The sequence below is a fragment of the Chrysemys picta genome, chromosome 20, assembly GCF_011386835.1.
Source record: "Chrysemys picta bellii isolate R12L10 chromosome 20, ASM1138683v2, whole genome shotgun sequence".
NCBI classification, from domain to species: Eukaryota; Metazoa; Chordata; order Testudines; family Emydidae; genus Chrysemys; species Chrysemys picta.
In genome coordinates, this window is record NC_088810.1 from 14,346,635 (window position 1) to 14,366,287 (window position 19,653).

Below are 19,653 nucleotides of genomic sequence, written 5' to 3' on the forward strand. Positions count from 1 at the left end.
CATTTTTCCAGAAGTGTGGTGCCCAGAACTGGACACAATACTCCAGCTGAGGCCTTATCAGTGATGAGTACAGTGGAATAATTACTTCTTGTGTCTTTCTTACAGCACTACTGCTCATACATCCCAGAATGACCTTTACTTTTTTTGCGGTATTGCTGATTCCTATTTAGTTTGTTATCCGTTATAACTCCCAGATCCTTTTCTACAGCACTCCTTCCTCGGGAGTCATTTTGTATTTGTGCAACTGATTACTCCTTCCTAAGGGTAGTACTTTGCATTTGTCTTTATTGAATTTCATCCTATTTATTTCAGACCATTTCTCCAGTTTGCCAAGATCATTTTGAACTCTGTTCCTGTCCTCCACAGCACTTGCAACCCCTCTCAGCTTGGTATTGTCCACAGACAGGGCCGGCTTTAGGCCGATTCAACCGATTCGGCTGAATTGGGCCCCGCGCCAAGAGGGCCCCGCGCTGCAGCTCTCCACCCCGCCCCCAGCTCACTTCCCCCTCCTCCCCGAATGCTCCACCCCCTCCCCTGCTTCCCGCGAATCTCTGATTCGAGGGAAGTCTGAAAAGAAGCAGGGGCGGGCCGGCAGCACCAGGTAAGCTGGGGTGGTGGGGGCGCGAGAAGGGCTCCAGGGAGGCGCCGCCCGTTCCCGCCGAGCACGCAGGCCCCAGCGGCTCTGGCCCGGCCCGGCCCCCGCGGCGCGGCTCCGGCCCAGCCCGGTCCCCGCGACGCGGCTCTGGCCTGGCCCCCGTGGCGCGGCCCTGCTCCGGCTCGGCCCGGCCCCCGTGGCGCTGCTCGGGTCCAGCCCAGCCCCGGCCCCGGCCCGGCCCCTGCGGCGCTGCTCTGGTCCAGTCCGGCCCCCGCGGCGCTGCTCGGGTCCAGCCCGGCTCCGGCCCGGTCGGCGCAGCGCGGCTCCGGCCCGGTCAGTGTGGTTCCAGCCCGGCCCAGTCCCCGCGGCGCGGCCCGGCTCCGGCTCGGCCCCGGCCCGGCCCCCGCGGCGCGGCTCCGGCCCCCGCGGCGTTGCTCGGGTCCAGCCCCCCCGCGGCGCGGCCCCCGCAGCTCGGGTCCAGCCCCGGCGCGGCTCCTGCGGCGCGGCTCCAGGTCGGACCCAAGCCCGGCAACCCCGGCCGGAGCGCGGCTCAATTCCTGGGGGCAGGGCTCGCAGCAAGCCCCACCCCCAGGAATCGGGCCCCGCTCTTGCTAAAGCCGGCCCTGTCCACAGACTTTATAAGTCAACTCTCTATGCCATTATCCAAATAATTTATGAAGATAGTGAATAGAAACATACCCAAGACAGATCCCTGCAGGACCCCACTTGATATGCCCTTCCAGCTTGACTGTGAACCATTGATAACTACTCTCTGAGTATGGTTTTCCAACCAGTTGTGCACCTACCTGATAGCAGATTCCCCAGGCTATATTTCCCTACTTTGTTTATGAAAAGATCATGTGAGACAGTATCAAAAACCTTACTAAAGTCAAGATATATCACATTTGTAGTTTCCCCTCCCAATCCATAAGGCAGGGGTTCTCAGACTTTTGTACTGGTGACCCCTTTCACATTGCAAGCCTCTGAGTGTGACCCCCTTATACATTAAAAACACTTTTTAATATATTTAACACCATTATAAACACTGAAGGCAAAGCGGGGTTTGGGGTGGAGGCTGAGAGCTCACAACCTCCCATTTAATAGCCTCGCGACCCCCTGAGGGGCCCCGACCCCCAGTTTGAGAACCCCTGCCATAAGGCTTGTTACCCTGTCAAAGAAGGATAGTAGACGGATTTGACATGATTTGTTCTTAACAAATCCAAGTTGACTGTTACTTATCACCTTATTATCCTCTCTAACACGATCTAACATGTAATCTACCACTGAAATCCAAGAAAAATGGATGTTCAAATCAGAACTTGCCTTGACTCTGGGGGAAAGCCAAGAGGCCTGGGAGACGTTTTAAAATGCTGGATTTGTAGCCAGGAAGTGAGGGGTCCTTCCGCAGCTGAACAGGTTTGTTAGTAGAAAGAGGGGACAATAATTTTCCTACCGAGAACGGAAATGCTTTACAAATGCCAGCAGAAAAGGAAAGGTTGTAGATACCTTAGGTACAGAGGCTTAAACAATTACAGTTCAAACAGAGCGATGGCAGTAAATGTTTGGGCCCCTGGGACAGTCCAGTCGAGAGTCAGGGCTTGTCCCGCCTTGTGCTTGGGGTGCCCTGTCCAGTCCAGTCTCTATTCCAAGCAAATAGGAACTTGTAGGTTTCCAGGCCAGGCTCAGTTAGTGTCTGTCATTGGGGCCCCTCTGTGGTGGGTTCCTGCCCAGCCACTGCTGCTCCCCCGTAAGTCCCACATGGCTCTGTTCCACACATATGGTTCCTGGGAACTCCACTCTGAATTCAGCTTCTCTCCAACTCCCTGCTTGCCAAGCGGCTGCTGTTTCAGTTTCCCTGCAGCCACTTACTTGCCATGTGACTGCCGCTTCCTTACCTGGCCAGGAGGAAGGGGATGTGCAGAGGGGACTGATGGGAGTTGTAGTCCCCAGCTCAGCAGACCCATCATAGGAGTTTGGCCCGAGTTTCATTGCAATGTGCCCCTATATGTCTTATGCAGTGTGCTTTAATCTCCAGCTGTCACCCCTCGCACTGAATCACAGGCAGTGGATGCTGCACCAGGCAGTGCATCACTAGCGTCCAGTGCTGCTTTCACAGCATGGAACAGCACAGCTCTGTTCTTTAAAAATGAATGTCCAGCCCTTTTCTCTGCACGTTCTTCAGCTGCTTTTCCACCTCTGGAGAGAAGTCGTTCAAACCTAGCCTAGAAGACAAACAGAAAATATCCAGGGTTACCCGCCGGTAACTCATATCACAAATGAATAGGACTCTGCTATTGCTCTCTGTTAGGTATTTATATGGCTCTATTCTCAGTCTTAGCATATTTATCCGTGCAGCACCCCTAGGAGGGGGTGTAATCTACAGCGCATTAGCCCGCTGTGCACTGACTAGCCGTGTGAACCTTGCTACTGCATGATGAAAGCTCCCTAGTGCACTTTGACCTACACCCATTTCAAAGCAGAGCAGGTCAATGTGCACTAAGGAACTCTTAGCATGCAATAGTAGGGTCCGCACGGACACTTAGTGTGTGGCACACTGGTGCGCTGTAGGTATATACTCCAGCATGCCGCGCATTCACTGTTCTTCTAGACAAGTCCTATGGGTAAAATTTGCAAAAGCATTCAAGTGACTTAGGATCCCAAATCCCATTTTTAAACATGGCTCAGGTGCCTAAGTCTCCATGGAAGTCAACAAAACCTTAGTATCGTTTAAAGTCAGTTTTGGAAATGGAACTTTAGGGGCTTTTGAAGAGTTTATCCTAAGTGACTTGCCCACAGAAAGTCTGTGCCAGAGCAAGGAAATGAATGCTGGTCTCTCAAGCCAGCATCCTAACCACTGCATAATCTTTCCACTTGTTACCCAGCAACCCTGGTCTGCAGCACTACCATATTACTGGTTATGAGGGCCACAGAGACATGGAATATCTTTCTTCCATGATTAGTCTCTATGTACAGAACTCTACGATTTCTGTCTTTCCAAGGTGTAGAAGTTCTTTTCTGTGTCCCATATTGTTGCTACTCTAAGAGAACAGCTGTTTTCACTGCAGGAATCATTGTGTATTATTGTTATTTGCTAAGCACTGACAGCGTGCTTGGCATTATAAAAAACACAAACAGAAACCCAGTGTGCCAGTTTATACCATTATGTTCACAACTTTTACAACACTATGATAAATTTTGTACAAAGAATGCCTTGTGGGGTATCCTTTCAAAACACATAATCTGCTGAACATGATTATCCTGGTAAATATGTGTTTCAACATTGTATGTAAAGTTATAAGATTTTACTGCATAGCATTTCTGTAACATGCTCCAGAGTTAGAAAAGCGGGCCCAAACAAGTTTTTTAGAGACAAAAGACACACTGATGTCACAGCCAGGTATCAGCATAATCAGATGGCCTACTATGGGCTATCACCTAGTCTTCTTAATATATGCACAACATGCCTCAGGTGGCACGTGACCAGGATTCATCACCAAATTTGGTCCGCTGGTTGGATCATTAGCTTCCCTGGCCTGGGCCAGGTACTGATGGGGAATGCGACACAAATGCTGATCTATGCCCCCCATCACCTAGTTAAGCAACTATTCTTTGGCAGGAAGAAGGGAGTGAGCAAGAACTTTATATATTGACAATGAAACAGCTGGCAGTCATGTGTAAAAAGACTGGCTGTCGCCTGGACCCCAGCTGGAGATAATCCTCAAAGAGTGGAGTGGTATAAAAATACAGGAGACACACAACACAATTCACCTCTCTCCTCCTATCGCTACTCACGGCAGCTATAGTGCTTCAAAGACAAAAGGAGCATCATTGAACTGGGAGAGGGGTCCTGGCAGGAGGCTTTTCAGCCAGTACAGACTGCTGTAAGCTTTTGGTGAGAAAAAGAACCATTTTGCTTTTTTAAGTTCACTTAGCTTGTTAAGTTAGGTATTAGCTTGCGGTTTAATCTTTTTATTTTCTTTGCAACCAATTCTGACTTTTATGCCTCATTTCTTGTAATCACTTAAAATCTGTCTTTTTGTAGTTAATAAGCTTGTTTTATTGCTTTATCTATACCAGTGGGTGTCTGTTTGGGAATCTTCACTTGAGATAATAGGGCCTGTGCATATCATTTCCCTTTGATGCAATGGCAGACTTTCTATGAGCTTGTTGGGCAGAACATTTCTGGGGGACAAGGCTGGGACTGGGAATTTGCTGGTGTCGCTCTGCAATACAATTCATGAGTGGCTGGCATAGCATTCATGAAACATAGCTGGGAGTCATTTTGCATGCTAAAGGCTGTGTGTGAGCAGGACCCAAAGTGGTTGCTTTCACAGCAAACCAGTGTCAAAGGCATCCCAGGTTGGAGACGAAGGGGATACAGCTGTTCAACAGTCCAGATTGTACCCTGGGGAATGTCACACCCAGTCTTTCCCCTGAAGAACATGAAAACTACAAAAGGAGCCACAACTGCAGATGAAGAGGGTTTCCAGGAGGAATTTAACTGCAGAGTGCAGCAAGCCCAGCATACTGGGACAATGAAGACATTGAAGAAGTCGCAAAGACAAAGAGTGGGAGAGAGAAACAAAGAGCGCACCCTGGCAGAACGAAGGTGGTGAGGTGGATGTGCTACATCAGCATTTCCCAAACTGTGGGTCATGCCCAGGGGGTTTGCAAAAGGGTACCAGGGGGGTCGCAAGACTCCTGCGTCTCCTGTCCCCTGGCACTGACTGGGCTCAGCTCCCCACTCTGGGTGTTGCGGCCTGGCTGCTGGTGCACAGGGTCACAATGCCACTCACTCAAATTTAGCCTGGCTGCCCCCACATTGGGGGACCTGGCTAAACCTGAGTGGCGCTGCAACCCTGTGCGCCAGGGGCCAGGATGCAGAGTGGGGAGCCAAGCCCAGCCAGTCTTTTGGGACAACAGCTGCAGGAGCTACTGGTGCGGGGGTGAATGCAGGCTGGGCTCACTCTGCAAATCCCATCCCAGGCCTCCCATCCCCAGAAGACAGCACCTGACACCCTCTAGGGCCTCCTTTTCCCCCTCCCCCGGAAGCAGCACCTAAAACCCACCTGGGACTCCCACCTCTTGGGGGAAGGACCAATCCCACCTTAGCCTGGGCCCCCACCTCTCAGGCCCCTGGAGTCGTGTTAACAGATGTGAGTGCAAAGTGGGTCGGGGAATGTCAAAGTTTGGGAACCACGCTGCCAAGAGCAGAGCTTTAGGCCGGAGCAGCACTGGGGAGAGATGTGAAGTGAGACTCTGAGAGGTGATTGGGTTAAACGGGAGAGGCGTGATGGAGTCGAACTGGCAGGCCAGTCAGGTGACTTTGGCTGCATTCTGAATAGACCGGGGAGGGGCAGGACTGGGAAGGCACCACAGTGGTGGGGGTGGTATAAAAATCCAGAAAGCTGGGAGGGCAGAAAGCAGGAGGGTGGAATAGTCAGGAGTACGCCAGCTCAAGTCCCTGTGATCAATCTTTGTAGAGACAGAAAAGGTCCCTTCAATGCGATGTCCACACAGCCCTGTAAAGCTGCCAAACTCCCCCCCCCCCCCCCACAAGGCCTTCACAGGTGTTTGGCCACTGAGTCACTGGTCTCTGGCAAGGACCACCAAGACAGCCTAAAGACGGATGTGCAACGCCAACTCAGCTGGGTGGTGACAAGTGCTGAACGGACATCACTGGAGTCTGATTCCTCGGCAGATTCCCAGAACAAGCAAAGCACAGGAAGCCCTCATGCCATTGCCATGTGCACTGGCACCAGCCGGTGCCTCATCCCTTACCCGGCAGGAACTTCGAGTGCTGAGAGAACCGGCCGGGTTTGGCAGCCCATGTCTTCCTTGGTTTCTCTGCTGAGATTGCCAGCAGACCGGGGTGGGTGATGCCAGTTTGGGTACTGACTGTTGTGATGTGATACTTGTCCACTAGGGAGTGGTTAAAAGCACCAAAGTTTGTGACACGGATCACCAAGCAGCCATGGGACAGCAGTGACCTTTGGTCCCACCAACCAGGATTGGATCCATTCCCAGTCCCCTGAGGCATCTCTCCCCAATCAACCTCTCCATAACCAAGAATAAAGAAAGTACGCACCAGGTTTGCACAGGCAAAGGGCATATCAAGAGGAGAAAAGAAAACAAATTTGCTGTGTCTGCCCTGCAGGACGAGCCGGGGTCGCCACCTTACCTGATCTCAGTGAGGCTGGGGCACGTCAGGATAAGAAGATGCACTTCTTCAGCACACCGATCAGTGAACATATTCGCACTCAGGTTCAGATGCCGGAGGCTGGAGTTTTTGGAGAGAGCAGAGCAGAGGCTCCTGCAGGATTCATCTGACAAACCAGTTCCCTGGAGGCTGCAGCAGAACATCGGACACATACCTTAGAGAAAGGCTGCAGCACAGCATTGACAGGGCTTCCTGCATTGTCTGGCTGCCGATGTCTATCTCTGTGTCTATGTCCATCTCCCCACCATCCTCACTTTGCCTCCCTCTGCCTCGCTTCCTCTTTCTGCTAATCTCACAACGTATGCAGAATCACACAGGTTTAACAAATCTAAAGCTGGCACGGGGGCTGTATCCATATTAGCAGGGACTCTTCACCATGCTAATTCCTAATCCACAATCCACTAGATGCATAGACTCTCAGACCAGAAGGGACCATTAGGATCATCTGGTTTGACCTCCTGCACAACATAGCCCAGTGGTTTTCAAACTTTTTTTCTGGGGACCCAGTTGAAGAAAACTGTTGATGCCTGCAACGCAACGGAGCTGGGAATGAGGGATTTGGAGTGTGGGAGGGGCTCAGGGCTGGGGCAGAATGTTGGAGGTCAGGGCTCTGGGCTGGGGGTGCAGGCTCTGGGGTGGGGCCAGGGATGAGGGGTTTGGGGTGCAGGAGGGGCTCTGGGTTTGGGGGGGCTCAGGGGTAGAGCAGGGGGTTGGGGTGCGGGATGGCGTCAGGGCTCTGGGCTGGGGGTGCAGGCTCTGGAGTGGGGCCAGGGATAGGGTGACCAGACGTCCCGATTTTATCGGGACTGTCCCGATATTTCCTTGTTTGTCCCGCGTCCCGACCGACGTGCGGTCGGGACACTGGACAAACAAGGAAATGCCCCGGAGCCTAGAGCCCGGAAGTGCTCGCACCCCCCCCCCGCCCCGACTCCGCCCCCTCCTCCCCCGATTGGCTCCCTCCCCGAATCCCCGCCTCTTCCCCGGGCTCACCATTCCCCCTCCCTCCACAAGTGCTGGAGGGAGGCCCGGGAGACGCAGGGGAAGCGCGGGGCCGGGGTGAGTAACAGTCCGGCCTGGCCCCGAGCAGGCAGGACTCAGTTGGGTGGTTGGGAGAGGAGGGGGGCGATCCGCGGGGCCAGGCGGCGGCTGTTGTTGTCCCCCCGGGCAGCGGGACTCGGGAGCAGCCGCTGCTGCAGCTCCCACTGTCGCGGGGGAGGAAGCGGCCATGGCACTCCGCGGCTGCGGCGCCTCCAAACCCCCCGAGCCGGGGCCTGCTGCAGGGACCCAGCAGCGCGTACGCTGGGCCCAGCCCCTGGCCAGTCGCGTCTGGGCTGCTGCCCAGCTGGTGCTATCGCGCGGCGGCCCCGAGGCGGAGGCATCGGCAGCCCAGCCCCATTCGTTCCCCTGCGGGACGGGGGGGCTGGGGCCTGCTGCCCCCACTCCAGGGCCACCGCGGGATAGCACCAGCTGGGCAGCAGCCCAGACGCGACTGGCCAGGGGCTGGGCCCAGCGTGCGCGCTGCTGGGTCCCCGCAGCAGGCCCCGGCTCGCGGGGTTCGGGGGCGCCAGAGCTGCAGCTGCGGAGCGCCATGGCCGCTTCCTGCCCCCGCGGCAGTGGGAGCTGCAGCAGCGGCTGCTCCCGAGTCCCGCTGGCCGGGGGTGAGAACAGCCGCCACCTGGCCCCGCGGGCCGCCCCCCTCCTCTCCCTACCACCCAACTGAGTCCTGCCTGCAAGGGACCAGGCCGGACTGTTACTCACCCCGGCCCCGCGCTTCCCCTGAGTCTCCCGGGCCTCCCTCCAGCGCTTGTGGAGGAAGGGTTTTGGGTTTTTTTGGCCCCGCTCCCCGCCACGCCTCCCCCCGCCCTCCCCCCGCGTCCCGATATTTGTCTTGGGTGATCTGGTCACCCTAGCCAGGGATGAGGGGTTTGGGGTGCAAGAGGGGTTCTGGGTTTTGTGGGGGGCTCAGGGCTGGGGCAGGAACTTACCTCAGGCGGCTCCCGGTCAGCGGCACGGCGGGGGGGCTAAGGCAGGCTTCCCGCCTGTCCTGGCCACGCGGACCAAGCAGGTCTGGCTCCTAGGCGGAGGCGCGCAAGCAGCTCCGTGCGGCTCTCGCCCGCAGGCACTGACCCCCCCAGCTCCCATTGGCCGTGCGGAGCCAGTGCTCAGGGCAGGGGCAGCATGCAGAGCCCTGTGGCCCCGCACCTAGAAGCCAGACCCGCTGCTGGCCGCTTCCAGGGTGCAGCACAGTGTCAGAACAGGTAGGCACTAGCCTGCCTTAGCTGGGCAGCACCACCGACGGGACTTTTAACGTCTCGGTCAGTGGTGCTGACCAGAGCGACCCAGTGCCTTGCAAAACACTGACATAGCCCATAGAACTTCCCAGAAACAATTACTCCTAGTGCTATAGCTGACCAGTGATCTGAGTATGTAGAAACCCCTCCATTTCCACTCCCTGCTGTGCTCACACCAGCACAAGATCACAACAGCCCCCACCGCTCTTTTCTGGGAAGCATTTTGCTTCTGGAGCCCAGGCATGATCAGGATTTTGAGCTCCTCTGGGCTGGGATTTCAGAGCGGTGCAAATTTAATTGATCTCTCTCCTGTGGCAGCAACTTGCTCATCAAGGCAGGGCTGGCCATTCCTGCCAAGGACAGGAGGAATGTTTCACCTTCCCTTCCCCTGGGCGGTTTCCTCCTCAGGAGATGGGACCAGCATATAGAATCCTAGAATATCAGGGTTGGAAGGGACCTCAGGAGGTCATCTAGTCCAACCCCCATGCTCAAAGCAGGACCAATCCCCAGACAAATTTTTGCCCCAGATCCCTAAATGGCCCCCTCAAGGATTGAACTCACAATCCTGAGTTTAACAGGCTAATGCTCAAACCACTGAGCTATCCCTCCCCTCCTTGTGAACCTGACAAGATTTTTTGTACCCTTGTGAATCCTTGTTTCTGTCTCACCCTCTCTGACATGATCTGAAATGATGCTTATGCCAGGAAATGGGTGAAGGGCTTTGACAGACAAACACAAGTGTCTAAAGGGGAAGAGCAAACACCCTGGAAACCTTTAGTGCCCTAGAGCAGAAGTGTCACTGTCAGACTGATACTTACCCTAATTTCCGAATCTTGCACTCTGGGGACTCAAACACCCTGGATAGGTAAGAAAGGCCCACTGTCCGCAGTTTATTCTTCTTGAGTTCAAGACGCAGGAGGGTCCGGTTTTCCGCGAGGGCAGATGCCAGTTCTTCACAGCACTGTTCAGTGAATGCGTTCTTCCCTAGGCTAGAGAGCAGACAGGGAGAGAAGGAGCCAAATGAATGAGAGAGAAAACCAAGAAAAGGTAAAGAGGAGAGAGAGAGAGAAACTGTCAAAGTCAGGAGGAGGAGGAGTGAGAATAAACAGGAGAACAGAACAAAGGGACAAGGAGCTGACAAATCAGAACAGAGGTAGGAAGGAAATGAGAGAGAGACACAATGGGAGAGAGGCCCAGAGAGCAATCAGCCAGGCAGGGGGGAGGAGACCCATCAGAACCAATGGCACACAGATGGGGATAGGATACAGAGGCCACATGTGCAGAGAGGGCAGGAGCCCAGGGAAGAATGAGGCTGAATTAGGAGACGGTTACGTTAGCTTTTCGCTTAACACGGGCTCTGCACTGCAGCACTAACAGACTGCTACTGGAAGCCAAAGCGTTTGCATGCTGGGATGTGATTCTGTCTTTGGGACTCTAGCAGAGTGACCTACTGAAATGCAATCATGCGCAGCCCCAGGAGAGTGTAACATTGCACTATAACACACTACAGAGTCAACTCCGCAGTGAGGGAGGAGGGGTGGGGGACAGGCCTGGTGAACTAGGGTCTGAGCTGCATGCAGCCAAGTAGGAGACCCAGGTTTAGTTCTCAAACTCACCCTGTCACTCCCTGGCCCTGCAGGGGGAGCCCTGTGGGAGCAGCACAGCTGGCCCCAGGAGGTGGAGAGGGATAAAGCACAAACCACACTACCGACCTGAGGAGCCAGCCTGGCAGGGAGGAGACCCAGACAGACCTCTGAGCCAGAAGGATCTCAAGGGGGATGGGTTACAGCTGGCAGAGTGAGCGGCCCATTAGTGACCACAAGCGCTCAGGAGGAGCTGGAGTTCACAGGTCCCTGGCCTGGCCACTGCTGGGACATTGGTTCCATGTAACTCCAAGGGAAAAGAGCCATGTACCAAATCGTCACCACAACTTCCTGCACATCCTGGATTTTCCCTGGCCATCCCCCATCCCCCATCCAATTATCAAACAAAACAAAACAAAACAGACAATGGCCCAGGAAAAAATGGCAGAGCCCCAAGCTTATCATTAGGCCTTATCTCCCATCCCCATGGACACAGGCTGCAGGCCCCATGACACTTCAGAACATGAAATACATTTGAAAATGAGCGATACTGAATTACTCATGAGACACGGACCACGCAGTTACCTCAGAGCCTCTAGCCTACAGTTCTGGTGCTTTAGGGCCTTGCAAATATCCTTCATTGTAGGATCCTTCAGATCATTATCCAGGAGACTGGTGGGAAATTAAAGAACAAACCATTTCAGGCTGGATACGGAGACAAATCTGCAAAGGCTGCGGGTTTGGAAAGCTGGATGTGCTATGCAAATTACACAATGGAGGATTTGCAGGTTTGTTCAATATGCATTACCTCATTTACATCAATTCCAGACCCATCAAATCCTTCCACTGCTCGCTCCTCCTCCCTCTCCAATCCATAAATCCTCCCTGCGCTTCACAATCCCCTCTTTGAGCTTCCTCCCTGTCTCCTGGCTCTCTCTGGCACCCCAATGGCATTTCCCCTATTCGCCCCGGTTGGCTCCCCACTCTCCTCTCACTGGCTGCGCTGCCCCCACTCACACTGCGCTGCGCTCAGAGGGGTGACTGCAGCACGTGCTGACGTGATCCAGCTAGCTCAGATAACAGCAGCAGCACGGACTGTGCACAAGTAGCCCACGCTGCTGCGGCTTCACCACTGTTGTCACTTGAGCTAGATCAAAGCTAGCTTGGGCACGTTGACATGGGCTGCAGTCACACCTCTCAGCACAGTGTAGACAGACCCTCGGCGTGCTCTGAAACCTGCGCTGACTCCCACCGCGCCTAGCGCCTCCTCAAGTCCCCCCATCCACATCCAGTGTCCCCCTCCCTGAGCTACCTCTGCCTAAAGCAGGGCCCCCAACACGCCCACAGCAACACCCTACAACACACGGCACAGTGTCATCTAGCCATAGCTCTGTGGCTGCAGGCAAGGTGGGGGCTGTGCTCTGTGCAGGGTCTCTGATTAGAGTCCTCCCACGGTGGGGTCTAACCATAGAGACACAGCCTAGAGTGCCTCCCCACCGCTCTGTGACGTGCCTAATTGGGAGAATGAAGCGGCTGCTCAGGACCAAGGCTCCTGGGAGCCTCCAGGCCAGTTGGTGCGGGGCTGCGATCAGTGCTGCGCCCCTGGGCTGAGCTCTCTGTTCATTCCCGGGGGGCAGCATGATACAGACAGGCTGGGTTCTGCCAGGACTTGCTTTGCTTTGGAGGGCTTTGCTTCAGCCTTCTGCAGACCATCTCCAGCCCAGAGATCCTGAGACAGCTAGGAGAGAATGAAACCAGGTCCAGCCGAACGGCATTGTGCATTTCACCAGCTCCTGCACCTGAGGACACTGATCAGTGAAACCTCCCAGCCACCAACCCTCCCACCACACGCTACCGCAGTGTTGCTATTGTGAGAAGGGGAAACTGAGGCTCAGAGAGGGGAAACGACTTGCCTAGGATCACACAGTGAGTCAGCGGCAGAGCCAGGCAGAAATTTGCGCTTTAACTACAAACCCATCCTTCCTTGCAAGAGCACAGCAGAGGGGGAGCTGCACCTTCACCTTCGCTTGCACCGCAGCTAGCGGGAGGGACTTTTCATCCTGCAGGCTCCCAAAGTGCAAGGTCTGATCCTGCCCTTCCTGCCCACCCAAAGCTCCTGTGAATTCAGTGGAAGCGCTGGGTGCACAAGACAAGCAGAACGGGGTCCCATGGACGCAGACTAGAACTGACATGCAACCTGCTCTGCCGAGATGGGCAGGAGCTACAGCGCACTACAACTCGGTGAGGAAGAGGAATTTGTCTGTCTCAGGACACCAGGGCAAAAGCAACAAGGACACTCAGAAGACTGAAGACTCCAACAGAAGAGACTGGCCCAGATTTAAGGGACAAACCTGTATACTAAGGACTACAATACCCAGTGGGGTGAGAAAAACTGCTTAATCTAGATGTTGCCCAGTCTAATAGGGTTGTAAAGGCTGGTGTATATCCACAGTCCATTGATGAAGTGGTGAACCAATTAATAAGTTTGCACTGCTCGTCTTCAGCACTGCAAGACGGTATATTCCTGAGGTACAAGGCTAGGAGCTGGGGGGATTTGGCTGGTGCCTTTCTCTGTGTGATTCATGTATGGCTCTGGGAGCATTCATGCAATCTAGCTGGGTGTGGGGCTCCACATGGGGTTGTTCTGAGAGATAACAGCACCTGGAGGGGTTTGCTGCTTGTTGCTAGCAAAGCATTGTGAGAAACAGCTCAGGCTGGTGAGTTAGGGGGCACAGCAGTCTCACAGTTCCAGCCTGCACCCCGGGGATCCCATCACACCCTGTTCTTAACCAGAGTGCCTAAGGGCCTTTACTGTCCCCTCAGAGCCTTGGTTGTTAAAGTTTGATTCATAAGAAAAGCCAGACTGGGTCAGAACAAAGGTCCATCTAGCCCAGTTTCCTGTCTTCCGACAGTGGCCAATGCCAGGTGCTTCAGAGGGAATGAACAGAACAGGGAATCATCCAGTGATCCATCCCCTGTCGCCCATTCCCAGCTTCTGGCAAACGGAGGCTAGGGATACTCAGACCATGGTTTTGCATCCCTGCCCATCCTGGCTAATAGCTATTGATGGACCTTGATTCCAAGCACACACATACAGTAACATTCTGGAACTCAGTGTATCTCTTTGGAATGGAAGGACAGCTAAGCGGATCCCCCTGGGATTTGAATCTATGATGCCCCAAGTAATTCAGACCTTATTGTTCACTTTGTCGCCCCAATTCCTCAGCTGTAAAAGCTGAGCTCCCCCAAGAGCAGCACTAACCAGAGCTGCAGGCCACTGTCCTATAGAACCTCCCTGTACTTTGCCAGTTTTAAAGTTACTCTCTGGTAACATCTCGGGGAGGGCGTTTTAATTCCATTTCCTTTCGAATTTTTACAAAAAGCTGCAGCTGCCACCAAAAACCCCAACGATCACAGAGATCGCAGCGGGAAGGACACCAGGGCGTCCTGCTACTTTGCAGGTACAGGAGGTAGTTTGTTTTGTGCACAGCAGGAGCCTGAGGGAGGAGAGCTGCGGGGAGACGTGAATGCTTCCTCCATTGAGCTGGACTCCAACCTGATTCACATTTGGCTCTCCTGGTGGTGGAGCAATTTTATCCCAGGGATGAAGTTCTGGGAAGAGGAAGGAATTCCCAAGAGTGAGGAGGAATTCCTGCCACACCACTGCTCCGGAGGGTAAGTATCAGAGAAACACCTACACTGAACTCTGACATGTTGGATGGAGATCCCTGTCAGGGCAAAGAACTCTTCCAAACTTGTCTTTTTCAGGAAGCTCTCATTCCCACTACGTGATAATAACACAGTAGCTTTTCTGCCCTAAGGATGCCAGGGCATGGGCACGCCTTCTACCAACCCCCCAAAGAGAGAAACTTAATAAAAGCTTAAAAAAATCTAAAAACAAAAACCCTTCTCCAAGCAGAGTTTTGACTCTGAAAATAGAGAAGTGCTGGAGCTTCATGACGTTCAGACTAAGGACTTCACTATTGCTATAGATTTCACGCTGAAGGTGTTCACATACTGTGATGATGGGTGCCAGTATAAAACCCTAAAAACCAGATAGACGATTCTACTTGTGGGTCTGTGGATCACTAGTGATCCATGGAGCCCTTCCTTGGAGGTCTGCAGAATTAAATATTTGGGAAGCAAGCCTTAGGGAGGTGAGATGTTTGGTCCATGAAATGACTTTTCTCTTGCAAAATGGGCCAAAAGTGAAATAGAGGATGACTATAGCATGGGCTTGGATCTTGTATGTTACAGAATGGTGTAATGTCCATATCTGTAACACTCTTGGGAATCACCATCTACCTGACAGCATGGCTGAGGCCACTGACACGTCAAGTCCCTGATATTTTAAACTTTACACATGACCTCTTTTCCTACCTCAGTTCTCTGACTTTGTGCAGCTCAGGTCTGAGTCGCTCCAGGCCCTCGTTCTGGATGAAGCAGGAATCTAGGGTTAGGCGCTGTATTTCTTCACAGCAACTCAACACATAAGCAAGGACTGTGCAATCCACCGGCATGAGGTATAAGTCAGAGAAGTCCATATGGGCAGCTTTACCCACCACATCCTGCACAAGTTGGCTGTTCTGAGATTCAAAAAACAAATTGAATACGTTCATCAGCCTCCTCTTCCCCTCAGGCTCTTCTGGGCTTTGCAGGTCCTCATAGTTCATCTCACTGAGCCATCCAATAACCTTACGAGTTGCCTCTGCAGAGAACTTCCCCACATATTTCTCCAGGGGCATCCTGGTTACAGGATGGGAGAGCCCAGCCAGGAAGCGAGAGAAGATCTCATAGTCACCTTCCTTACAGGACCTGGCTTTAGCCATTGTGTCTCTGAACTTGTCCTCCTTGTAATCTAGGTAATGCACGAGGGCAGCGAAGAACTCCTGGATGGTGAGGTGAAGGAAGGAGTAGGTCACCTGGGAAGAGTCATCAGTTTGAGGGTTCTCCACCAAGAAGCCAGTGAGGAATGGAGAAAACTCAACATTGAAATCCTGTAAATACTTCAGATCAAAGACTAGAATGTGGTTTGTGATGCCGTATTCAGCCAACCATCCGACCCTTATCAATGTATCTCGCATCTTCTGAGGCTCAGGCCGCTCCTGGGTGTGATTGGCCATAATATGGGTGACGTAGCTCACAAAGAGCTGGATCACTGTTTTGGGTGCAGGCTGTGGTTTCCCTGCCTTGGGTGTGAAGCAGGGTTTCAGGGCCGTGCATGTGATCCAGCAGTAAGACGGGTTGTAGCACAGCGTGTACAGAACCTGACTGTCCCTCACATACGCAAAGGCCTCTCTGGAGACTCGCTCATCTCCAAAGAACACGGAAAAGTATCTTTCCCTTTCCTTGGAGAGGAAGCCCACGATACTGGCCACTCTATGGAAGATTCCAGGCTCCAAACTGGTCAGCTTGCTGGGGCGGCTGGTCAGCAGCACAGAACATCCCTTCAGCAGAGTCTGTTTCAGCAGGCTGGCAACAATCACAGTAACTGGCTTCACATCCCCTGGATTCATACACAGCTCATGGGATCCACTTCTGCTTAATTTCAAATCAGTCTTGCTCTCATCCAAGCCATCAAAGATGAAGAGCAACTTCTCAGGGTCTTCCAGGACTCTAGAGAGCTTGTCCCGGAGGTGTGGATATGTTTGACAGATCAGAGATTCTAGGCTCCTCTTCTCAGTAATAGTGTTCAGGTCCCGGAACTTGAAGAAGAAAACAAAGGCAAATTTCTGGTAGTGCTTCCCTGTTGCCCAGTCAAAGATGAATTTCTGCACCAGGGTTGTCTTGCCCACGCCGGCTACTCCGCTCACCATCACAGATAGGGGGACACGGCGGGATCGAAAGCACCAGCGGAAGAGCCGGTCAGGGGCGATGTGCTCCAGCTCACTCTTCATTCTCCTCTGGAGGCGATATTCATTCAGCTCCCCAGCCGCGGCCAGAGCCTCATGCTCCTGGTGTGTCTGCTTCTTGAAGTGACAGTCTGAGACCACCTTCAGCTCCACATAGTGGCTAGAGATGGAGGGAGGCTGAAGTCCCTGTGACTTTCCTGAGCTCCTGTTTTCCTTCATCATCCATGTCAGGTCACAGAGATTATCTTTGTGCTTTTTTTGGCAAACTGGAATGAAGAAATGTGTTGAGACAGACATGGCATGAACCCAGACAGCCCTGTCTCTTACACCCCCCCCCCCCTCCAGTCATATTTCTCTCTGTCGTTCCCATTTCAGACCTCCCCCCTTACTGCCCATGACCATGTGCACCTGGAGAGATTCCAAGCAGAAGCCTGATAGAGACACTTTTCTTCTCATTTATATTCTAGCCAGATACCAAGCTGAGGCGTGGACAGATAAGTAACTGCTCTGATCTCACATCTTTGTCTTCCCTCTGCCCTTTCCTCTGCTGAGTCAGATCGTGAATACTTTCTGGTTTACCCTGGAACTTGCACTGAGATCCAACAGGATGGCATCAGGTTTCCTGTTCCAGCTTGTGTGATTCAATGCCAGCAAACCCAGCAACTCTGATAGATCTAATTTTGACCATAGCTGGTTCCGTGTGCCTATAAAATAAGGATCCCTGGAAGTGCAGCTGCGGTGTAGCTGAAGGAGAGCAGAGAAGCCCTGGCACTCATGCTGAGCTGCCCAATGGATGCCACTGCAGTTCAATACATGCTGAGCCAATTTGAGCCCAGCTGTTCTGCGCTTGCACAAGGGGAAAGGGTGTCAGAAGCCTTCCTACCCCTACACCAGCTGGACACAATTGTAATGGCACAATTCTCCTGCTTCCTCCTCCTGCTGCCTGCACCTTCTGGGACACATGAGACCCCTATAGGGGCTCAGGAGGAGGCAGGGCCATGGCCCTGTTCTGGGTACTCTGGCTAGCAGAGATGGCTGGGCTCACAGTGCGGGTAAGCTGCACGCTCTACAGGGGTATTTCCTCAGACTACTGGGGAGCTGTGCCCCACTGAAGCTGACCCTGAATCAAGCGGTTCTGTCCCAGCCCCAGTACAGATCAGTGCCCATAAGGCATGACTGAGCCCTTTATTGGCATGAACAGGGATGAAATTCCATCACGGTACCTTTCAGTTCGGCATCAAGAGTATGTCCATTTTCATTCAGGAGATTTTCCTTTAACAGATTTTGACCTAGAGAGAGAGAGCGAGAAGGCACAGACTATGCTGTTACGTAACATGGGTTATGGTTACAAATATGGCCTTAATACCATCACATTTCACTGTTCTGGGCTCTTAGTTTTACCTCTTTATTTAACATCAGCAATGCCACACTGAGTTTCCCTTTTATATTTATTACAACTGAATCTTGTTTCCTCTCTACTATGAGAGAGCCTGCAGGTATGCTGGGCTCATCTCCACATGGCTGGTAAAACCAGCTCCCACCCTTGTGCAGACATGAAGCCGTGTCTGAGATCAGGACACAGTCCTCTGTCTCCTGACCATCTATTTCCTGTTCTCTTTTCATGCTCATCACTGCACTGTAGGAGCTGCTCTCTGCGGAGCAATCTCTCTACAGGCTCCTTATCCATCCAAAAGGGGTTCCCTCTTCTGCACAGATCCTTCTTTCTCTCTGCTTGTGCCCAGCTCTGGTCACACTTGCTTTTCCCCAGCTCTCTGGTCACTTGTTCATACGATTCCTATGGATTCCCCCCAACATAGCCTTCAGGGAGGCTAGCCCCCAGCCCCACCGCTTCCGCACGAGGGTCCCCCCCGGTGGCTGGAACTCCAAGCCTCCCACCCTCCCACCCCAACCAGCCAACCCAAGCCCCAGGCCAGCCCCAGCCACGCCAGACAGCTGCCCGAGCCCCTGGCCAGCCCCAGACAGTCCAGCACGAGCAGCCCCAGCCAGCCCTGGGCTGGCCCCAGCCACCCCAGCCCTGGCCTCAGCTACCCTAGCCCTGGGACGGCCTCAGATGGTCCAGTCCGAGCAACCCAAGCCATGCTGGCCAGCCGACCCGAGCACTGGGCCAGCCAACCCCAGCCACCCCGAGCCAGCCCGGGGCAGCCCAAGTCGTGCTGGCCAACTGCCCCAGCCCCGAGCCGGCCTGAACAGCCCTGAGCTGGCCTGGGCCATCCCCAACCACCCCAGCTGTGCCGGACAGAGAATGAGAAATGCAACACGCCTCCCGTCCCGAGACCCCCAGCCACCCAGCGGAAGAATGCTGAGCTTTTTATATGCGCCATGCAGGTTCCGGGGCCGCTGAGGATTCATCAGTAATCTCTCTGGAGTCCAAGGAGATGACTGATGAACCCAGGAAGCTGAATAGCAGATACCGCCTCCTCAGCCACCTCAGAGCCTGCATGGTGCATAAAAATAAGCAAAAACCTGCAACCCGGCATCCCGCGGTAGCAGCTGCACCAGGGAAGGCTAAGCCTATTATACCCACCGCCTATGCCCCCGATTCTGTGCGATGGGTACGTTACCATTCTGAATGATTTCGTCCAGCATCCCATGGAGATTGGGGTGAGCCCACCTGCTCTGCAGAGCAAACAGACACGTCCAGAGACCCAGCCCTGTGGCCTGGTTCATAGCCAAAATGTCATCGGCCAGCTTCTCTGCAGTGCTGGCTGAGTCGTGGTTCCTCTCCCAGTCATGGTAATCCTAAACCACAGAGGGACAGCAGAGGAGGAAGAGTCAGAGTGGAATGTAGCTGCTAGAATGGAATCAGAAGAGTGACATAATGCTGCACGGCCAAGGGCCACTTCTTAAAAGTGACCAACACCGTACCTGGCCCCCGGGTAGAAGGGAAATGAAAGGCTCTGCCAGGGCAGAGTGGGCTGGTGGGGAAGTAAAAGTGGTGGCGTTTTGTTGCTATGGCAGAGATCTGGGTTCATGTCTGACTCCCCGTTGCGTTTAGTCCCCAGATCAATGCAGATTGGGGGGCTGTGCAGCATCTTCCTGCCCAGAAGAGGTCAGGGGCAAATATTGTTCTTACGATGCCTTCTCCTTGCCA

The 19,653-nt window shown here is 53.6% G+C and overlaps 1 protein-coding gene across 6 annotated transcripts in view; it reads right to left on the bottom strand.

The window, feature by feature from the left end:
• Positions 1-19,653, bottom strand: part of LOC101934233 (NACHT, LRR and PYD domains-containing protein 3-like) — a 43,619-nt gene that overhangs the window by 12,450 nt on the left and 11,516 nt on the right. For 2 of the 6 annotated variants that reach the window (XR_006172831.2, XR_006172830.2), the window contains exons 4-10: positions 19,124-19,301; positions 17,765-17,830; positions 15,070-16,807; positions 11,275-11,361; positions 9,925-10,095; positions 6,777-6,944; positions 2,102-2,817 (exon numbers count right to left, since the gene is read on the bottom strand). Coding sequence is in view for 4 of the 6 variants with exons in the window: in XM_008170373.4 (XP_008168595.3) it covers positions 2,736-2,817; positions 6,777-6,944; positions 9,925-10,095; positions 11,275-11,361; positions 15,070-16,807; positions 17,765-17,830; positions 19,124-19,301 (2,490 nt within the window). In the remaining 2 variants the exon portion in view is untranslated. Of the gene's footprint in view, positions 2,818-6,776; positions 6,945-9,924; positions 10,096-11,274; positions 11,362-15,069; positions 16,808-17,764; positions 17,831-19,123; positions 19,302-19,653 lie in introns of all 6 variants that reach the window. The other 4 variants (XM_008170373.4, XM_065573856.1, XM_065573855.1 and 1 more) reach the window with 2 other exon arrangements.